This window comes from Mesoplodon bidens, assembly GCF_964165515.1.
Source record: "Mesoplodon bidens genome assembly, chromosome: X".
NCBI lineage: Eukaryota > Metazoa > Chordata > Mammalia > Artiodactyla > Ziphiidae > Mesoplodon > Mesoplodon bidens.
The window spans coordinates 45,420,707-45,438,176 of record NC_138163.1 but is presented as its reverse complement, the minus strand read 5'-3'; the positions used below and the strand labels follow the sequence as shown (position 1 = coordinate 45,438,176).

Here is a 17,470-nt window from a genome sequence, read left to right as displayed (position 1 = left end):
TGAGATAACAGGGTGATGTTTCTGGAATCTTAATCATCAACCTTCTGGTTCCAACCAGTCTGGGGTCTATGTGCTTGTATTCAGTAAGTAGTCACCATCCTCCACCTGAGTGTGTGTGTGTATGTGTGTGTGTGTGTGTGTGTGTGTGTGTGTGTCTTAGTTCCTGCAGAAAACTCAAAGATATATGTCAGATTGTTATGTATATCTCTTGAGGAGGAACTAGGACTCTGTTTTATCACTGAACTATTGTCATTACTTTTCTTGTTTACCTGCTTTTTCTTTGTTTCTGCATTCCCTCACTGAAACCGAGCAGGACCCTTTGAGGCCCTCCTGGGTACAAATCCTTTCTGTGTCTCCCATTTCTTATTTGTTGGTAAAAGACTTCAGCCTTTATAACTTCCCTGAGTACCAAAGGGCAGGTTTAAACAGTTGCTAATCAGAGAAGTAAGGGAATGTATAAACAAAGGAGGAGCAATTAAGGAACAATAGTGCAGGGTCCTTGTTCCTCCTCAAGGAACATACATAACAATATCTTTGCGTTTCTTTGAGTTCTTCTGCAGGAACTAAGGCCCCCCGCCCAGGTGGAGGATGGTAACTTCAGGCTGAGCACAAGATTTCTGGAGCACCACCCTGTTACTTCACCACCAACCAATCTAGAAGAAAGCCACACACCCTGCAGCCCTCACCCCAAATTTTGCCTATTAAAAACTTCTCCCCAAGAATCTTCAGGGAGTTTGAGTTTTTTTGAGCATGAGCCACCTGTTCTCCTTGCTTGGCCCTGCAATAAACCTTTCTCTGCTCCAAACTCTGACATTTCTGTTTGTTTGGCCTCACTGTGTGCTGGGCGCATGAACTTGTTAGTAACTGCTTGAGTCTGCTCTTTGGAACTCAGGGAAGGCCTAGGAGACTAAAGCCCTTTTCCACAAACAAGAAATGGGGACACGGAGGGACTTTTGTACTGGGGAGGGCCCCGCAGGGTCCTGCTCAGTTTCAGTCCCCCCATTTCTTTGATACTCCTCAATCCTGAGGGGAACAGGGGGCAGGACAGGAAAGGGAATAAAGTTTTGGATAGAAAGGATAATCATAAACTCAGCATGGAAACAGTTTTAGGGAGACTCAGTTTTGTATACAGTACATGGGAGAGACCCAGGAAAACTGAGTAACTCCCTGAAAGGGCACAAGCCACCACCTCAACTACCATCTTATAAAGACAAGTGATGTTGAGGGTGGAGGGAGCCAGCTATTCAAGGTGAGTGACCAGGAAAACCACAGTAAACAAGGGTAAAGTTGTTATGCAGATTTAAATTGTAGCCTCCTCTGCTGATAAGAGTTTCTAGAGTTTTCTTCTCTTCCTTGTACAGAGAGGGAGACACACTTAAAAATGGAGATTTCCCTTATAAATGTAAATATCTCTTACAAAAGGGTAAGTTCTCCTATGTCAGCTGTTTCTTAAAAATAATCAGTCTACAATAATCCTTATGCCAACTAGGCATATTCTGGGGTGACAGATTCTGTTCCCCTTTACCGCTGTGAGTTTTGCCTGGTGTTGAACTCCTGAATTCTTACCCTCGTTGCCTGTGCAGCTCACTTGAAATACGCAAGATTTGCTCTGGTGGTAGCAGCTCTTACCTGCTTGGTTTGTATTTATACCTCCCTCCTGTATTGTTATCCAGCCTTCTTTGTTTATTTGTCATGTCTCCCTAGCTAGATCTTAAGCTCCTTGAAGGCAGAGATGGCCTACAAGTCTAGGATATTACTATGCAATATGTAATTTTGTAATAGAGGCTCAGTAAATATTTGTGGAATGAACGTTAGTGTTGAATGAATGAGCGGGAAAAAAGAAGCAGTAAGCAGATAGTCAGATCAAGACAAAGGCTTCTCTCTTCATTCTCCCCCATACACACAGTTTATTTTTACTGATCACATTTTATATAATATGGGGATTGTGCATTGTTTTTTGCTTGTGGGCGATCATGCACGCATTTGACTTTCAGGTTAGATTGTGCGTAGAAGGACAGGAGTGGATTCAAAGAATATGAAGTGCAGGAGGAGAAAGGGTCAGATGGCCAAGTCAATGAGTAAGCTTGCTCTGGCCCGTGCTGTTGAACCCCCAATTCTAGCCCTTGCTCTGCCACAAACTTGTGTGATCTTAGGCAAGTCACTACACCTTTCTGAGCTGCTCGTCCGTGGTATGACAGAGGTAATAATTTGACTCTTTGCATTCCATAGGAGGTCAGCTGAGTTTATAGCTGGGAAGGTACTTTGGACAAAAGAATTTAGGGTACCGTCTCAACAGGCAGAAAGGTGGCTAGGATCACCAAGCCAGTTAGATCAGATTTCTGCCTTAAGGTTCAAACATGACTTGGATGAAAGGCAGCAAGGCTGAGTTCCCAGAATCATAGAATCTTAGAGCCGACAGGCATCTTAGAGACCATTCCAGTCCACCCCACTCATTTTACCTGAGTACATGGAGTCACGGAGAGATGACTTTCCCCAAGGTCCCAGTTCCCTTTTCACTGCGCTTCAAGGTTCTACTTAAAAAACCAAGTTCATGTGCTCTTGTTACGGTTTGGAGACAAGAAGCCAATGGCCTGTTGTCCCAGCAAGGAAATGATCAGGACATTTGTCTGGAGCTTATGAGTTTCCAAAATCTGACCCACCATTTCAGCTCAATCATTGTTTGCCTTTTACCTATGGGGACAACACTCCCCCAGTGTCTGTGCGTAGCGCCTACTATGTTTGCCACTCTGCTAGGTGCTGAGGGGGGTTTAGAAAAGATGAAGACCCATCCCTGCTGTCAAAGACCTGAGTGTGGGAGACAGAACTAACAATGAGAGAACAATGGAAGGCAGTATGTGGTTCAGAATAAAATGAGTAGTGCAGGCAATAACGGCTGCTGAAGTTCAGAGGAGGGAGAGAGCTCTGGGAGCTGGAGGTGGGGGGTAGGGAGAGTGCAATTTCACGTGGGCTTTGAAGGCTGGGTAGGATTGTTTATGCAGATGTAGGGGAGGGCACTGAATGTGAGTGTGTCTGCACCCATGCAGGCCTGCCAGCGCAGATGCAGACCTGGATGAGGATAACTAACGAATAGCATTTATCGAGCACTTTTTATGCACCAGATACTACATAATGTGCTGCATAATTCAACTCATTTTAAACGTGCATAATCCTAGGAATTAGATAATAGATCACTGATAACCCTTCGGTTGAGAGGTGGAAACTGAGGCCCAGAGAGGTAAATTGCCCAAGGTGACATAGCAAGTAAATGGCATACTTAGAATGAGAATCCTGGTCGTCAAAACACTTGGCTATTCTACACTTGGCAAGAGAGGAATTTGTGCCTCAGGTGAGGAAGTTGGCCTGGCTACAGTCACTAAAGACAGTCATCTTGCAAACACAGGACCCTCTAGGCCAAATTCCCAAGGAAGTTCTGCATGGATTAATGAAGCCTTTTGCTGAGTGCTATAACCTCATTCTTACTTCCTTGAAGATAGGAACTTGAGGTCTCAGGCTGCAGTCATTGCCAGGAGCTCCACAGCTTTATCCTTAATGTTATGGAGCAGAGGATTTAACAAAACACCTACGGCGAGTGAGCCGCTGAGTCAATCCTCATTTGTTGTTGTTCTTTATTAATTAGCACTTGAAGAGCATCAGGTCTACGGTTGGTGCTGTACAAAGCTTGGAATTAGACAAGGTTACCTGGCTCTGAGGCTACGTGGGGAAAACCAGACTTGGAAGGGATGGGAGGACAGTGGCCTGATAATACAGTAGATAGTATTTTATGTTTTGAGTCTGGCTTGCAGCCAGCACCAGAAAGTGTTTCCCAGGCGAGGTGCCTAACTGTGTTTTTCTGGATATTCTCTTTTTTTGAGTTTTCAATAAATATTAAACCAACACGAGGTAGACTCTTAAAAGATCTTTTTTCCCGTTTCCTTGCCCAAAGAAAAGCAAACCACAGTCTATGGGTAGGAAGCAGCAGGGAAGAGGGGCTCCTGTCTCAATCAGCAGCCCTTATCCAGTTCTGGGGCCCCTGCACACCCACACCGTCCTGGCAGGCCTTTCCGTGGCAGGTCTCTCAGCCAAGTGCAGGTTGGGAAACAGCTGCTCCGTCGCAGAGAGGGAGGAGGGAAAGAGGTCAGGGGAAGCTTCTTTTCCTCCAGCTAGAATACGATTGAGCTCGAAGGCGTGGCAGGAGAAAGGGGAGACAGAGGGCCTGGAGAGGGAGTGGCAGCGGTGGGCCGTGTGTCCGGAGGTTAGAAGGAGAAACGCTGGAGCGGAGCAGGAGGGGGAAGGGCCGGGCAAAGTAGAAAAAGAAGCCTCGTCCTAGTATTGGAGAGTAGGGCTGTGGCTAGAAAGGTGGGAGAAGACGCCTTCCTGGCTCCGCCCGAGTCTGCTATTTCAGGGCGGACTGGAGGAGAGGCGAACAGTAGAAGGTCACACCCAGCAGACCCCCCCAAAGCCAAGCTTAACCAGCTGCTCATCACTAGACAGGCTCGTCCATTCCCCCAAGAACTTAGCGAGGGCCGGCTAAGCGCCTCCTAGGTGCCCGGTGTACAAAGAAATGCCCTGGAGAACCGGGTCGCAGGAGGTGGAGTCGGTCCAAACGGCTTCGCGGAGGAGGCGAATTCCGTAGACGGTGGTGAAAGAAGGTGGCCGTGCACGCGTGCAGGCTCGGCGAGTGCCGGACGCGAGGCAGGCCGGGGAGGAGGGGAAGGAGGCGGGGATTGAGCCCGGGGGAGGGAGGGGAGGGAGAGGCGCAAAGAGGGAGGGTGGGAGGTGTGAAGGGTGGGAGCGGCAGGGGGAACGAGGGAGGCGGGAGAGGGGAGGAGGCGAGGCGGGGTGGCCGCGGCCCGAGGGGCCGAGCCGAACCGGAGGGGGAGGTGGCGGCGGCGGCGGCGGCGGCGAGGGGGAGGAGAGAGGGAGGGGAAGAAGGAGGAAGCAAGCGCGGCGGCTGCAGGGGGAGGAAGACGGGGAGGAGGAGCCGTGCGCGGCAGCCGCGGCAGCCGCCGGGGGAGCCGAGTGCCGGGGCGCGGGGAGCGCGGGGATCCAAGCGGGTGCCCAGCTGGAGCCGCAGGCCGACTGCTGGTGAGTGGAGCCCCGAAGGGCGCGGCTGTCAGTCCCTGGGGCCGGGCGGGAGGCACGGGAAGATGCGGCGCCGGGATGGAGGGAGGGGGCCGGCTGGAGCCCAGCCCCCGGCTGGCCCGGCCTCCCGCCCGCCTTCCCTCCCTCCCTTCCTCCCTCCCTCCCGGCTTCCTCCCGCCGCTGCCCGCGTGAAGGGGGCAGGTCCCGGGCGGGCCGCGGGCTGGGGGAGGTGCTGCCCGGAGGGCGGGCGTCTGGGCCGGGGGGTGGAGCTGGGGGCTCGGGGGTGTACCCGGGGGCGGGAGGCTGGACAGGGACGGCTCTAAATTGGCTCGGAGGGGCCAGTCGGCGGCGAAGTTGCTCGCTGCGGGCAGAGACGGCCACGCGGTTGCAGGAGTAAGCGATCCCCCTGTGGCGAGTGCTTGAGACGAGGAGTCCGGCGTCCCCGCCAGCCCCGTCGCCCTCCCCGCCTGCCCGGCCCCGCCAGCTCCCCTCCTGGCCTCCGCGTGTCCCCTCGCCGTCGCCCCCGGTTCGCTCCCGCCGCGCTGCCGGGTCCCCTCGGCCCTCTCCCTGACCCTCCCGGCCTCCGACTTCCCCTGACCCCTGCTTGCTTCGCCACTGCCCCTGTTCTCCTTTTCTTCCCTCGCTAGTTACCCCTCCCCGCCTCGTAAATTCCCGATGCAATTGCCTCTTTGAGACCTTTTTTTTTTTCCTCTCCTTCCTTTTAGATTGGCCAACGGCTCGTTTCCACCCTGCCTCGTTGGTGGCCACTGGAGAAGCGCGGGGGGCTCCCCAGACAGCCGTGGGGAGAAGTTAGAGCCAGCACTTTGCCCCGGGCCTCGCGTGTAGCTTCCCGTCCCCTGCTCTAGGTGCCCTGGTGTCCAGAGGGGGGTGCGGGTGTGGGGGTGTGCCCTCCGTACATGTCCCACCACCCGGGCCACCCTCTGGGCTTGTGTTCCATCTCGCTCTTGCTTCCTGCACGGTGGTCGAGGGGAACCACTTTGCATCATGTCCCGGTATAGCTACCAAAGTCTCCTGGACTGGCTCTATGGGGGCGTGGACCCCAGCTTTGCAGGCAATGGGGGCCCCGACTGTGCTGCCTTCCTCTCTTGGCAGCAGCGGCTGCTGGAAAGTGTGGTGGTCCTGACCCTGGCCCTGTTGGAGATCCTGGTGGCCCTGCGGCACATCCTGAGGCAGACGAAGGAGGACGGTAGGGGTGGCCGTGGCTGCCAGCCAGAGCAGGTGACCCAGCGGCCAGAGGAAGGCAAAGAGAGCCTGAGCAAGAATCTGCTCTTAGTAGCCCTGTGCCTGACCTTCGGGGTGGAGGTGGGCTTTAAGTTCGCCACCAAGACCGTCATCTACCTGCTCAACCCCTGTCACCTGGTCACCATGATGCATGTGAGTCTGTTGACTTCCCCCGCACCCCACCCCGGGCAGCCTCAGCCATCAGAGTCATTTGTGTGCTCAGGACACTTGGCAGTGTAGAGCACGTCATCCCTGCGGGAAGTGGGACCCTCACAAATGATTTTCCAACGAGGCAGTTTGTGTGCGGATTTCAGATGTGGCTCTCTTCTACCTTTGCACAATGCGTCAGCTCCACGGTGGAGGTGGGCACTAGGAAAGACTAGCACTCAGGCCACGACCCCTCCCCTCCCAGGCCTGCCCTGGTCTTTCACAAGCAGGAAGTCCAGCCCCAGCCAGGTGCCCTTTCTGAATCACCTGTGGGGGACCATGGCCCAGTCCCCCATTACCTCTGCCACAGTTAATTTCCCAGAGGCCTGGTGACATTCTTTCCTGGAGGTGGTCGCATAAGGTTACTGGCCTCCACTGTCGTACTTTGGGGAAATCCTTTTACGGGTTTCTCTTAATGACTCTTTCATTTGGGAGTTTACGCTCTTAGGGTGAGGTCTGCCTTTGAGTTCTGCGGTGTTGGAGCGGCACCAAGCTCCTACTAACTGCACTCTGAAGCCGACCCCAGGCAGACTCATGAACTTTTCTCTGTCCATGGTGAGAGGGTATTTATTTCCTGCAGACCTCTCCATCTTACCACTTTTATTCTCTGTCCTGAGGTCACGGTCCAGGGGTGCCCAGGCAGCTGATTTCTTTACCTCCCATTAGCGGCGCTAAGAAAAACAAATGAGATTGAAAAGGAAAGTTGCCAGATGCATAAAAATAATCTGGGTGAGGACCAAGAGCGAGACTGTCTTTCTGTACTCAGCCTGTGTAGAGAGATGTTCTAAAACTATAAAATCATGGAGGAGGAGGAAGAGGAGAAAGGGAAAAAAAATCTTTTTTAGATTTCAGGCTGTGGAAAACCTGGTGTGTTTTATCCAGGGACAGTTTTGAAACCTGTCATTAGCATCTTCATTGCTTTTATATTTGTAGAAGGTTACTCTCAGGAGCCTTGTGATAACCCTGTGTGGGGCAGGAGGTCGAGATGCTTATCTCCGTTTTAAAGGCCTGGTGGAGCCCAAGGATGGGAGGTCGCTCGCCTGCAGCCAAAAGATGAATTAGCTTTCCGGGTTGGAAAGGTAATCCACCCTCTTTGGGGTTGAGGAATGGCAGGGCAGTCTCTGGGGAGAAGCCGATGCTGATTGGCATGGCACCGCCTACTTGTGGCTGGCATGCTTGCTAGCTCTGTGTTCTAGGACTCCTTTGATGGCAGGTTCCTGGCCTCAGTTTCCCAGTCTGTAAAATGTGAATGACCACAAACCCCTTCCAGTCTTGCAGATGTGGCAAGGAGGTGTAGACAACTTTGGAATAAAGCATCTGTTATGGATGGGATGGCTATAAGCATCCAGCAGGGTTGGAGTGGGTAGCATTTTCCAAAGAGGACTTCTTGGGAAGTGATGCCATTCACAGGAAACCCAGGGCTCTCCCAGCTAGACCTTCTGTGTAAATTTGAGCCTGTCCTCTTTCTTTCTTTTTTTTTTTTGATGAATGGGCTTTTTGTTAATGAAAGGAAACAACGCATCTCAGCCGCTGCTATGTGAGGCTCTTGGGACAGGAGAGCTTTTTTTTGGATGGCAGGTGGTGAGGGTCAGAGGGTGCCTTTTCTACAAAGGGGTCTTGGGGCCTCTGACAACCACATACGTAGAAGGTCAACAAAGAACTAAATTCAGCCTGACTGGGGCTGCTGCTGGTGTGATTACATCAAACCTGGCAGCACCATGGTTTTTTTTTTAATAAAGTTATTTATTTATTTATTTATTTATTTAGGGCGGTGTTGGGTCTTCGTTGCTGCGCGTGGGCTTTCCTCTAGTTGCGGCGAGCGGGGGCTACTCTTCGTTGCAGTGCGTGGGCTTCTCACTGCGGTGGCTTCTCTTGTTGTGGAGCACGGGCTCTAGGCGCGCAGGCTTCAGTAGCTGTGGCACGCGGGCTCAGTAGTTGTGGCTCATGGGCTCTAGAGTGCAGGCTCAGTAGTTGTGGTGCACGGGCTTAGTTGCTCCACGGCATGTGGGATCTTCCCAGACCAGGTCTCGAACCTGTGTCCCCTGCATTGGCAGGCGAATTCTTAACCACTGTGCCACCAGGGAAGGACAGCACCACGGTTTTTAGTGCAGAGGGTTTTAGAGGCTTTTAGAAGATGCTGGAGACTTTGTTCTGGCATTAATTAGTTGTGTGACTTTGGGGAAGGTACTTTTCCTGGGTCTCAGTTCTCCCAGCTGCAAAACGAGGCAGAGTTGCATTCCTAGCTCTTGACAGCCTGTGTTCTGTGATTTTTTTCTCCATAAGCAGAGTCCGGGGATGCCACAGAGAGCTATTCTAGAAATGCTTTTGCCCTCCTTTACGATTTCAGGTGGCTTTGTTCATCTTCTCATCTTCTGCTTCCTGTGTCTTCCCTGTAAAGTACACATGACCAGGCCACCCTTAGGGACACACGTAGATGATGTTGGCACTTGGGGCTGACAGCTGCAGAGAGATAGATGTTTGGGGAACTAGGGACTGATTCCTGTTACTTGTGCTTTTGCTGTTGTCCTCTGCTTAGCTTAAACGCTGAAGCTAGAGGGTGGGGAGAAAGAACAGAGTCAGGCTGAGGAATTCTTGAGCCAGAGCAGGATTGTACTGCTTTGTCCTTTACTCCTAAGTCACTGCTTTCTGTCATTTAAATAGTAACTTCCGGCCTAGTGGGGGACTTAGCCTGTGATGAATCCAACATTCTATACCTTACCTGTGGCTCTTCCTGGGAAGCAGAGACGTATGGATTTTTAAAAGTTCATGTGAGTCCTTAAAAGAAATTTAACAACAGATGGTTGGAAACACTTTTCTGACTCGGTTACAGCAATGACTAATGATAGTAAGTATGGTTAGTAATACTTTACATTTATCTAGCTCTTAACTGTTTATGAGACACTTTCACATGCATTATCTTCTTTAGGGTTATGCTAGATAAGCTTGAGCCTGGAGAGAGGTTGTTAAAATGTTTCCTGTGACTGTGTGTATTCCACAGGGGAGATGTTGAGTACAAAGAAATGCTTTGGCAAGTGAATTAGCTGAGTTAGGCCATATTATGGCAGTGAATTCTGTGGAGTTCAGAGGTCCCAATAAGGAAAGGGAGACATTAGCTGAAATGAAAGCGGGAGCTTAGCAGACATTTCTGATGTGTGTCTCTCAACAGGCCGACTCAATTATGGCTTTATAGAAAGGCCTTGTTCCTCAGAGCCAGTGTAAGTTTGTAACAAGGACAGTATTGCTTTAGGCCAGGAAGTGGAAGAGTTGGAGGGAAAGTGGTTAGTCTCCTTATCTCCCATTTTTCAGTCTGTAAAATATTTATTTCCAAGGCCTTGTTACACAGACCCTCATCATAGCCATGCTGCCTTTGGGTCACCGCCAGCTTTAGAAGCATAAGGAAGGGCAGTTCTTGTATCTGAGGTCTGTTCTGGATTAATATTCCTGCTGTCTGGTTTCTTTTTGGCCTCATCTGATACCTCAAGGGCCCTGGAACTAGGGTCTGGCGGAGGTTTGTATGATTACAGCAGCACCTTCTCACATCTGAACTCAAGCCGGTGATGCTTGAGCGTTCTTGGGATCAGCAAGCACCAGGATTAACGCACTGTTATTAAACCCCTTGCTGAATATCAGTGGTGTTTACCCATTGCGCCAGTAAGTATTTCTTCAAGTGTGGCTAGTCCCCTTGTGCATATTATTTTGGCAGGTATGGGTTACAGGGAATGAATTTACTGACTGATTATGCTGTTTACCAAAAAAATCACCCAGCAAGTTAGTGGCAGAGGTGGCTTTAGAACCAAGCTGCCACAGTGGGAACTGGGGCTTTAGCAGGAAGAGATTCTCATAGCTATTTAAGTCCGAAAATCTACAAGTTCTTAGCAGAAGGGTTAAAATGCCAGATAGTTTGACTGATTGTGTCCATAAAGACTGGTGGCCTTTTTATCTCCTTTGCATCCAGTTATATTGTCTCTGTCTTAGGAACTTAACGAAAAGATCAAATTTTGGATGTCTTGTCTAATTGTCCACTTCCGGTTGGTTCTGTATGTGTCTGTGTCAATATCTCCTTATTGGGCGCTGAACTGAGTGGGGCACAGCATATGGTGTTTAACCCTCCGTGTCTCTGTGCATAAGGCAGGCTGGATCTCAGCTGGACATTTGCCAAATAATAATTGATGCTATTGACCCCGGAGCGCCAAGCCTCTGGTTTTTAGCCTGTAATACCTAATGAGCCCCATCCTTTTTTCAGAGTTGCCATTGCTATTTTATTTTTCTGTCTTTACGATATATTAGAAGGCTGACTTCCACCAAATATGGCTAACCTGCTTTTGGCTCACTGTTTATTTTCCTACTTCTTCCCTCTTTGCTGAAAGCGTAGAATGGCACATATTCAAAATGGCCCTGAGCTTTTCGTGACACCTTTTGGAGCTCACGGAATATACACGGGTGTATTCCATTTGCTCTGTGATGGATTTGTTTTATAGAAAACCTGATAGATTTGAGAACTAGGCTTTTTGTCCCCCGCCTCCTTGACTTCAGACCGACCACACCTCCTCATCCCCATCTGTTGTCTGGAGTGCTGATAACTGCTCCTGCTTGCAACTGACGTTGGTGGGGAATGGGTACAATGAGGGATCCAGCCATCTGCTGACGGGTTATCAGATGGACTGTGTCCTGTGTCATCAGTCCAGGGGGACACAAGGGGATAATGTTTATATGGGCCCCAGCGGTGAGGCATGACATTCCTTTTTAGTTTGTTGTATTTTTCCCCCAAGGAAATTTGCAGAGAATTTTTCCATCTTTCATAATTACAGTCTTTGGGGGGGTGTCCATTATAAAGGGAAGTGGTGTGGATTGGTGGATTAAACAACCCACAGACAGCCCTGGGATTTAAAATTATGATGCTAGTTTTGCTCGTGGCTTGCCAGGGAACCTGAGCAAATTATTTAACCTTTTCCTAACTCCATCTTCTTCATGAAACGGGCCACATGGAAACAGCATTTTAATCCTCTGAATAACTCTGTGATCACTTAAACAGAGATTCCAGGTACAGGTGATCAGAGCTGGACGATGACCAATAGATTTTTACCTCCGGCTCAGAAACTGACAAACCTCAACACCTTTTCACCTTTCTTGATAGCTATTAGAATCCATTCCTCTAATCATTTCTGCTGCTTTTCTCTGGATCCTTGCCCGTGCCTGCATACCCTTCTCATGCACAGCCTATAAAACTGGGTGCTGTGACCAGAGGTCCAGCCTACACTCAGCAGAGGGGAAAGCTTTCCTTCTCAGCCTTTTCTCACCACGCACTTGTTAATACAACCCAGCGTGGAGCTTGCTATTAAGTAACAGTATGTGGCTGGCTCCTACTTGGGGTGATCCACAGGATCCCTGGATTTTTGTCCCTTTGCCATAGATGTGTCTCCCTCATCGCTTTCTTCGTGGGATCTGTCGTGAGTTCCTCCCCTCTGCACCCCTGAAGAGTCTCCTCTGTGAAACTTTCCTGTTGACCTTGACTCCACAGTTATTCCACTCATTCCAGTAACAGTTTTTGTCCTCTTTTCCTGACCCTCTGAATATTCCTCAGACTATTTGGCTCTTTAACATATGCCTTTGTATACATGTAGGTAATTCAGTGAGTGTTCGACTGGGTTGCTTGTTTTTGCATGTTTGTTCATTCTCCACCATTAGTGTAAACACTTTTCTTTAAGGAAAGGAGTAGTGTTTTGTTTTGTTTTGTTTCTTCCCTCTGTAACTCCCTGCAGAGCTTAATACAATACATGCACATTAATTTTTTAATGTGTGCCTGGATAATGCTGGCTGACTGACTGACTGACAGAGCTGACTGTTTTCTTGCGCTTTTTCATTTTCCCTCTGGTGGTTCTGTCTGTGTTCCCTTGAGGTCTCCTGGGCACTGTTCCTATGTCTCCTGTACCCATTAAGAGAATCTCCTGTCTGTTTTTTGAAATAGCCAGAGGAGAGAGGTGGTTTTGCCTCCAGCTCACACATCTTTTGGTTCCATCACAAAGAGCTGGTTATTAGGAACTGCAGCCCATTCTCTGCCCCAAGTATCTGCTCCCTTTCATTGCTGTGAGGAAATTACGCTGTTGGATCTTGGTCTGAAATCCCTCAGTTCGACATCTGGAAGTGTCTACTTTCTTCTTTTCCTTCTTTAATATCAGACACATTAAAAAAACGTTATTAGTCTGGTGACTCACTTTCCATCTCTTTCTCTCCCCTTTTGTATTTCTCAGTAGGTAGCTCACTGTCATCAAACCTCACTGAAACACCCTCTGCAAGAAGAGCCAGGCTTCTCAACTTCTGGTCTTTCTTATCTTTTTTTTTTACTTTATTTTTTTTTCAGCTTTGGGAGGTATAATTGACAAAGAAAATTTTAAAATATTTAAAGTGCACAACGTGATGATTTGATGTACGTATACATTGTGAAAGGATTCCCCACCCCCCATGGAGATCCATGGTCTTTCATATCTTTTGTTGAATTGAGAGCATCTTCTGCCAGTCACTGGATGAGTGGACCTGAAGAGACTGTGGGTGTGGAGTGCAGTGCTTCTCGAACTTTCTTTGTGAAAAATTCCCTTGGGAGCTTGTTCTAATGCAGATGCCTGGCTCTCTACTCAGGGAGTCTGAGTAGGTCTAGGGCCTATAGGGTGAGGATGGGAATCTGCATTTATTACAAGCTCCCGAGTGATTCTGATGCTGGTGAGCATTGGACCCCGCTTGGAGAGACATTCTGTAGCGGCTAAAGTATGAGGTGGGCTGTTGGTTCAAATGCTCCTCCTGACTGGTGTGAATCTGGTGGCCTTTGGGCGGGCCTTTAGTCTTCTGGTAGGACCTCAGTATTTGTGTGGGTGTTAAATAATGTGGCTGAAGTTAGAGGTTGAGGGCTCCGAGTTACTGTGAGGTGGATTTTACGGTAGCTTTAGAGTTCCAGTGGCTTGTTAGGTCCCTAGGGGTTATGTCAGTGGAGGATTTCCAGTCCTCCTACACTCCCTTCCCATCCTTCCAGTGTCCGCGATTTTGGGGAAGTAACGAGAGGAAATACTGGCACAGAGTTATTGCATGCTAATTTTCTGCATGCAGGACTTTTGTTTTAAATGCTCCTGGGAATGTATTCATTCATGTATCCATTCAGCAAACATCTATCCAGTGCCTGTTGTGTGTCAAACATTGTGCCAGGCACTGGAGATTCAAAGATAAATAAGAAACATTGTTTGCCTTCATGTTGCTCACAGTTGAGGTGAGACAGGCAAGAAAAAAGATCAACTAAATTATAACATGACATGTACGGTAACAGATTTGAACAAAGCATAGAGGACAGAGGGTCTTTTTTTTTTCCTAGTGCAATTAAGGAAAGCTTCCTAGAAGAGGTGACATTTGATTCACAAAGGAGGCATGTTAGCTCCTTGAGAGCAGAGGCCCTTGTTTTCTATTCTAGCGCCTCAGACAGGGCCTGCCTCATAGTAGGTGCTCAGTAAACACGTGTGAATGAATGAATAGGAAGGAAGGGGTGTTGCAGGAAGGAAGGGGATTCCAGGCATAGGAAACAATACATATAAAGGCCCAGAGTTGCTTCCTGTGTCACAGGAAAGCTTCTCAACTCTTACCTGGAGTCATCTGATTGTTATTATCAGGGGAATACAGTTTTTCATATTTCTCCCTTGGCAAACCAAGGAATGCTCTGTCATTTCTGGCCCGTTGATAAGACAGCTGCAGTTGCCTACGAATCCTTGATAGGGGGCTTGCGAGACAGAGAATTGTGTTCTCTGTGCTGTCCCAAGGAGGGCTCACACGGTCAAGGACAGACGCACAGGACACTGAGGAGAGTGAGCCGACATTAAATACAGGAAATGAGATAGCAGGCATCCCACCAGAAGATGATTTTTAGCGGCTCATGGGGTGCTTGCTGTCCCCACGGATTCCACCGCAGAACTGATGGAATGTGATGCTATCCTTCTACCTTTCTCTTTTCTGTTATCTTCCCTGTTTCCAAGTCTTTCCCCCCGACTCACTCCATCCAGGTTTGTCTCTTTCCAGAGTGCTCAAAACTCCGAATCAACCCCTTGTATTGATACATTTCAAAATGCCCGTTTCATCAGAGGAGGTCATATCGCCGAGGAAATCAGGAAGAAATCAGTTCCATTTAGGAGGTTCACACTGAAGTGCGAATGGCTCATAGACTCAACTGGGCTCTGGGAGGGCAGGACTTTTTTTTTTTTTTTTTTTGCGGTAGGCGGGCCTCTCACTGTTGTGGCCTCTCCCCCTGCAGAGCACAGGCTCCGGACGCGCAGGCCCAGCAGCCATGGCCCACGGGCCCAGCCGCTCCGCGGCACGTGGGATCCTCCCAGACCGGGGCACGAACCCGCGTCCCCTGCATCGGCAGGCGGACTCCCAACCACTGCGCCACCAGGGAAGCCCCAGGACTTTTTTAAAGGGCCTTGTTACCCTTACTCTAAATGGTAGGGTGTGTTCCAGTGTTTTTGAGCAGGTGGCCTTTCCTGTGTTCCTTACCTAGTTTTTGGCCTCCTTCCCGCTCCACACCCCACCATCCCCCCAAGAACTGGGGTTATCAGTGTCTTGCTACCCTACTTGCTGGACCCCCAGGGTAAGTCTCCCTCCAGGGTGCTTGGATGCAGCAGTTAAATCTGAAGGCCTGGAGAGGATTCCTCCTCTTCTGGGTATGGTCCTTTCTGTTTACTCAGCTCTTTGCCAGGGAAAGAGCTGCCAGCTAAATAGGGCATGGCTTGCATGTCCGTCAGCGTGTGGTGTGTCCAGGGAGGCAGACCTGTTGCGAGCCTGAGATCCTGAACGGGAGGGTTGGGGGGATCTCTCTGTTGGCTGTGCTTCCTTAACAGTAGCTGTTGGAGCAAATGCCACAGGAGGAAGGGTGGGATGAGTCTGGTCCTGGGCCTGTGGCTCTGCGGAAAGGGAATAGACGGGAGGTTAGAGAGGACTGGCCTGTTGGGCAGAAACAGTTCAAGCCGTGTCCTGTGGGCAGGTGTTTAGGTGGGTAGAAGAGCGAGAAGGGGATTATCTGGAGGAGAAAGGAGGCATGAGCCCATTCTAATTCCATCCGGGTGCCTCCAGTCTCCCTGTCTCCATCACAGAATGGTGGTGTAAACTCAGGGTGTATTTTCCCTGTGAATAGAATCGCCTTTGCCAGTCGACCAGCTGTGTTTGCAGAAAGACTCTGTGCTCAGGCTGTTGCTAGCAAAGAGACATTTCATTCAGGTGCTGATTAAATAAGGCGCAGAGCCAGGTTGCACATTAAGGCCCTTAACTACGGCTCTGGGAGCCCCTGGGTAAACACTTATTAGATGTTCTGGGCAGAGTATTAGCAGAGGCTGCTGGACATGAGGTGCTTTCTTCAGAAATCAAGTTAGGGGAAATTGGCTAGGAGAGACAGTGTCTAGAAAGGGTCTTGCTCCTCTTTTCCTAGACTCGTCAGGTCCAAGCTGCTGGCATATACATGGAAGGGCTAGACAGTTTTCCTCATTGGCATTTACTTGTGAAGTTCTCACTGGGACCCAGTAGGTTTGGATTGGGACACAGCAAGGAGACTGGCTAAGTTAAGTAGGGCACTAGAAATGCCTCCTTTTCCTAATGCAAATTCAGCTTAGTGGATTGAGCTTTTGGACCATATTTCCTGGGTATGTATTTGAGCTCCATCGTCATGTGACCTTAGGCATGTTCCCAAGCATTGTGGGTAAATAGGCAGTTCCTTAGGTTAACTTAACTGCTATCAACTTCAGTTTCACTCATCTGTAAAATGGGAGTAATAATAGTACCGACCTAATGGGGCTGTTGTGAGGATTAAATGAAATAATTTATTTAAATCAAGCATTTAGCAGAAGTTCTGGCTCATTGTCAGCACTCAATAAATGTTAGCAGTTTTTCATAGTACAGTTGGCCATCTGTAACTGTGGGTTCTACTTCTGCAGATTCAACCAACTACAGATTGAAAATATTTAGGAAAAAAAAATTCCAGAAAGTTTGAAAACACAAAACTTGAATTTGCTGTGCACTGGCGACTATTTACATTTCTTTTACATTGTATTTCCAACTATTTATATAGCATTTACATTGTATTAGGTATTATGTCTTTATACATTGGATTTCTTTTACATTGTATTTGCAACTATTTACATAGCATTTACGTTATATTAGATATTATAAGTCATCTAGAGATGATTTAAAGTGTGTAGGAGCATGTGCGAGGTTACATGCAAATACTACACCATTTTATACAAGGGACTTGAGCATCCACAGATTTTGGTATCTGTGGTGGGTCCTGGAACCAATCCCCTGTGGATAGCAAGGGACTATTGTAGTAGTAGCAGTACAATATATTTCAGGGCATACTGGGTAGAAGCCGGCTCTAGGGTGGTAAAGGCCTGGGTTCAAATCCTACCACTAACTGTGTAGCCCTGGGCAAGTTACTTAACCTCTCCAAGCCCTAGTTTCCACATTTGTAAAATGGAATAATAATTATACCTACCCTGCAGAGCTGTTGTAAGAATTAAATGGGAAAAAATGAGACAATACTAATAAAGCACTTAAGATAGTAGACAGTCAATACATTTTTTGCTGGGATGTGATGTGTGATGATGATCACGAGCTTCGTTATCCTTATTATGGCTGCTGCTGCTGTGAGCTTGGATGCCTGATGCTGGGATAAGATGATAGAGATTAGATACAGGAAGGCAGCTTTAAGAATGTCACCCCCCCCCAAAAAAAATCTCACCCTAGAGCAGCTTCCCTAGCATCTTTGTTTCATGTGGTAGGCAACAATATTGGTTCCATGAAGGTGGCACCCACATAATCTCTGCAGGGCAGGGTGCCTCAACTGTTGGAGGCCTAAGGACAGTTTTCTGGGGAATTTGGATGTTACTGTAAATCACCCAGCCCTTCCTGAAGCATTTGGAGG

The 17,470-nt window shown here is 48.9% G+C and overlaps 1 protein-coding gene across 4 annotated transcripts in view; it reads left to right on the top strand.

The window, feature by feature from the left end:
• The first annotated feature begins 4,980 nt into the window (after window positions 1–4,980).
• Window positions 4,981–17,470, top strand: part of TMEM164 (transmembrane protein 164) — a 165,715-nt gene continuing 153,225 nt past the window's right edge. For 2 of the 4 annotated variants that reach the window (XM_081222612.1, XM_081222613.1), the window contains exons 1-2: window positions 5,418–5,475; window positions 5,808–6,477. In XM_081222612.1, coding sequence (XP_081078738.1) covers window positions 6,088–6,477 — 390 coding nt within the window. In that variant the 5' untranslated portion in view covers window positions 5,418–5,475; window positions 5,808–6,087. Of the gene's footprint in view, window positions 5,086–5,417; window positions 5,476–5,807; window positions 6,478–17,470 lie in introns of those variants that run through there. The other 2 variants (XM_081222615.1, XM_081222616.1) reach the window with 2 other exon arrangements.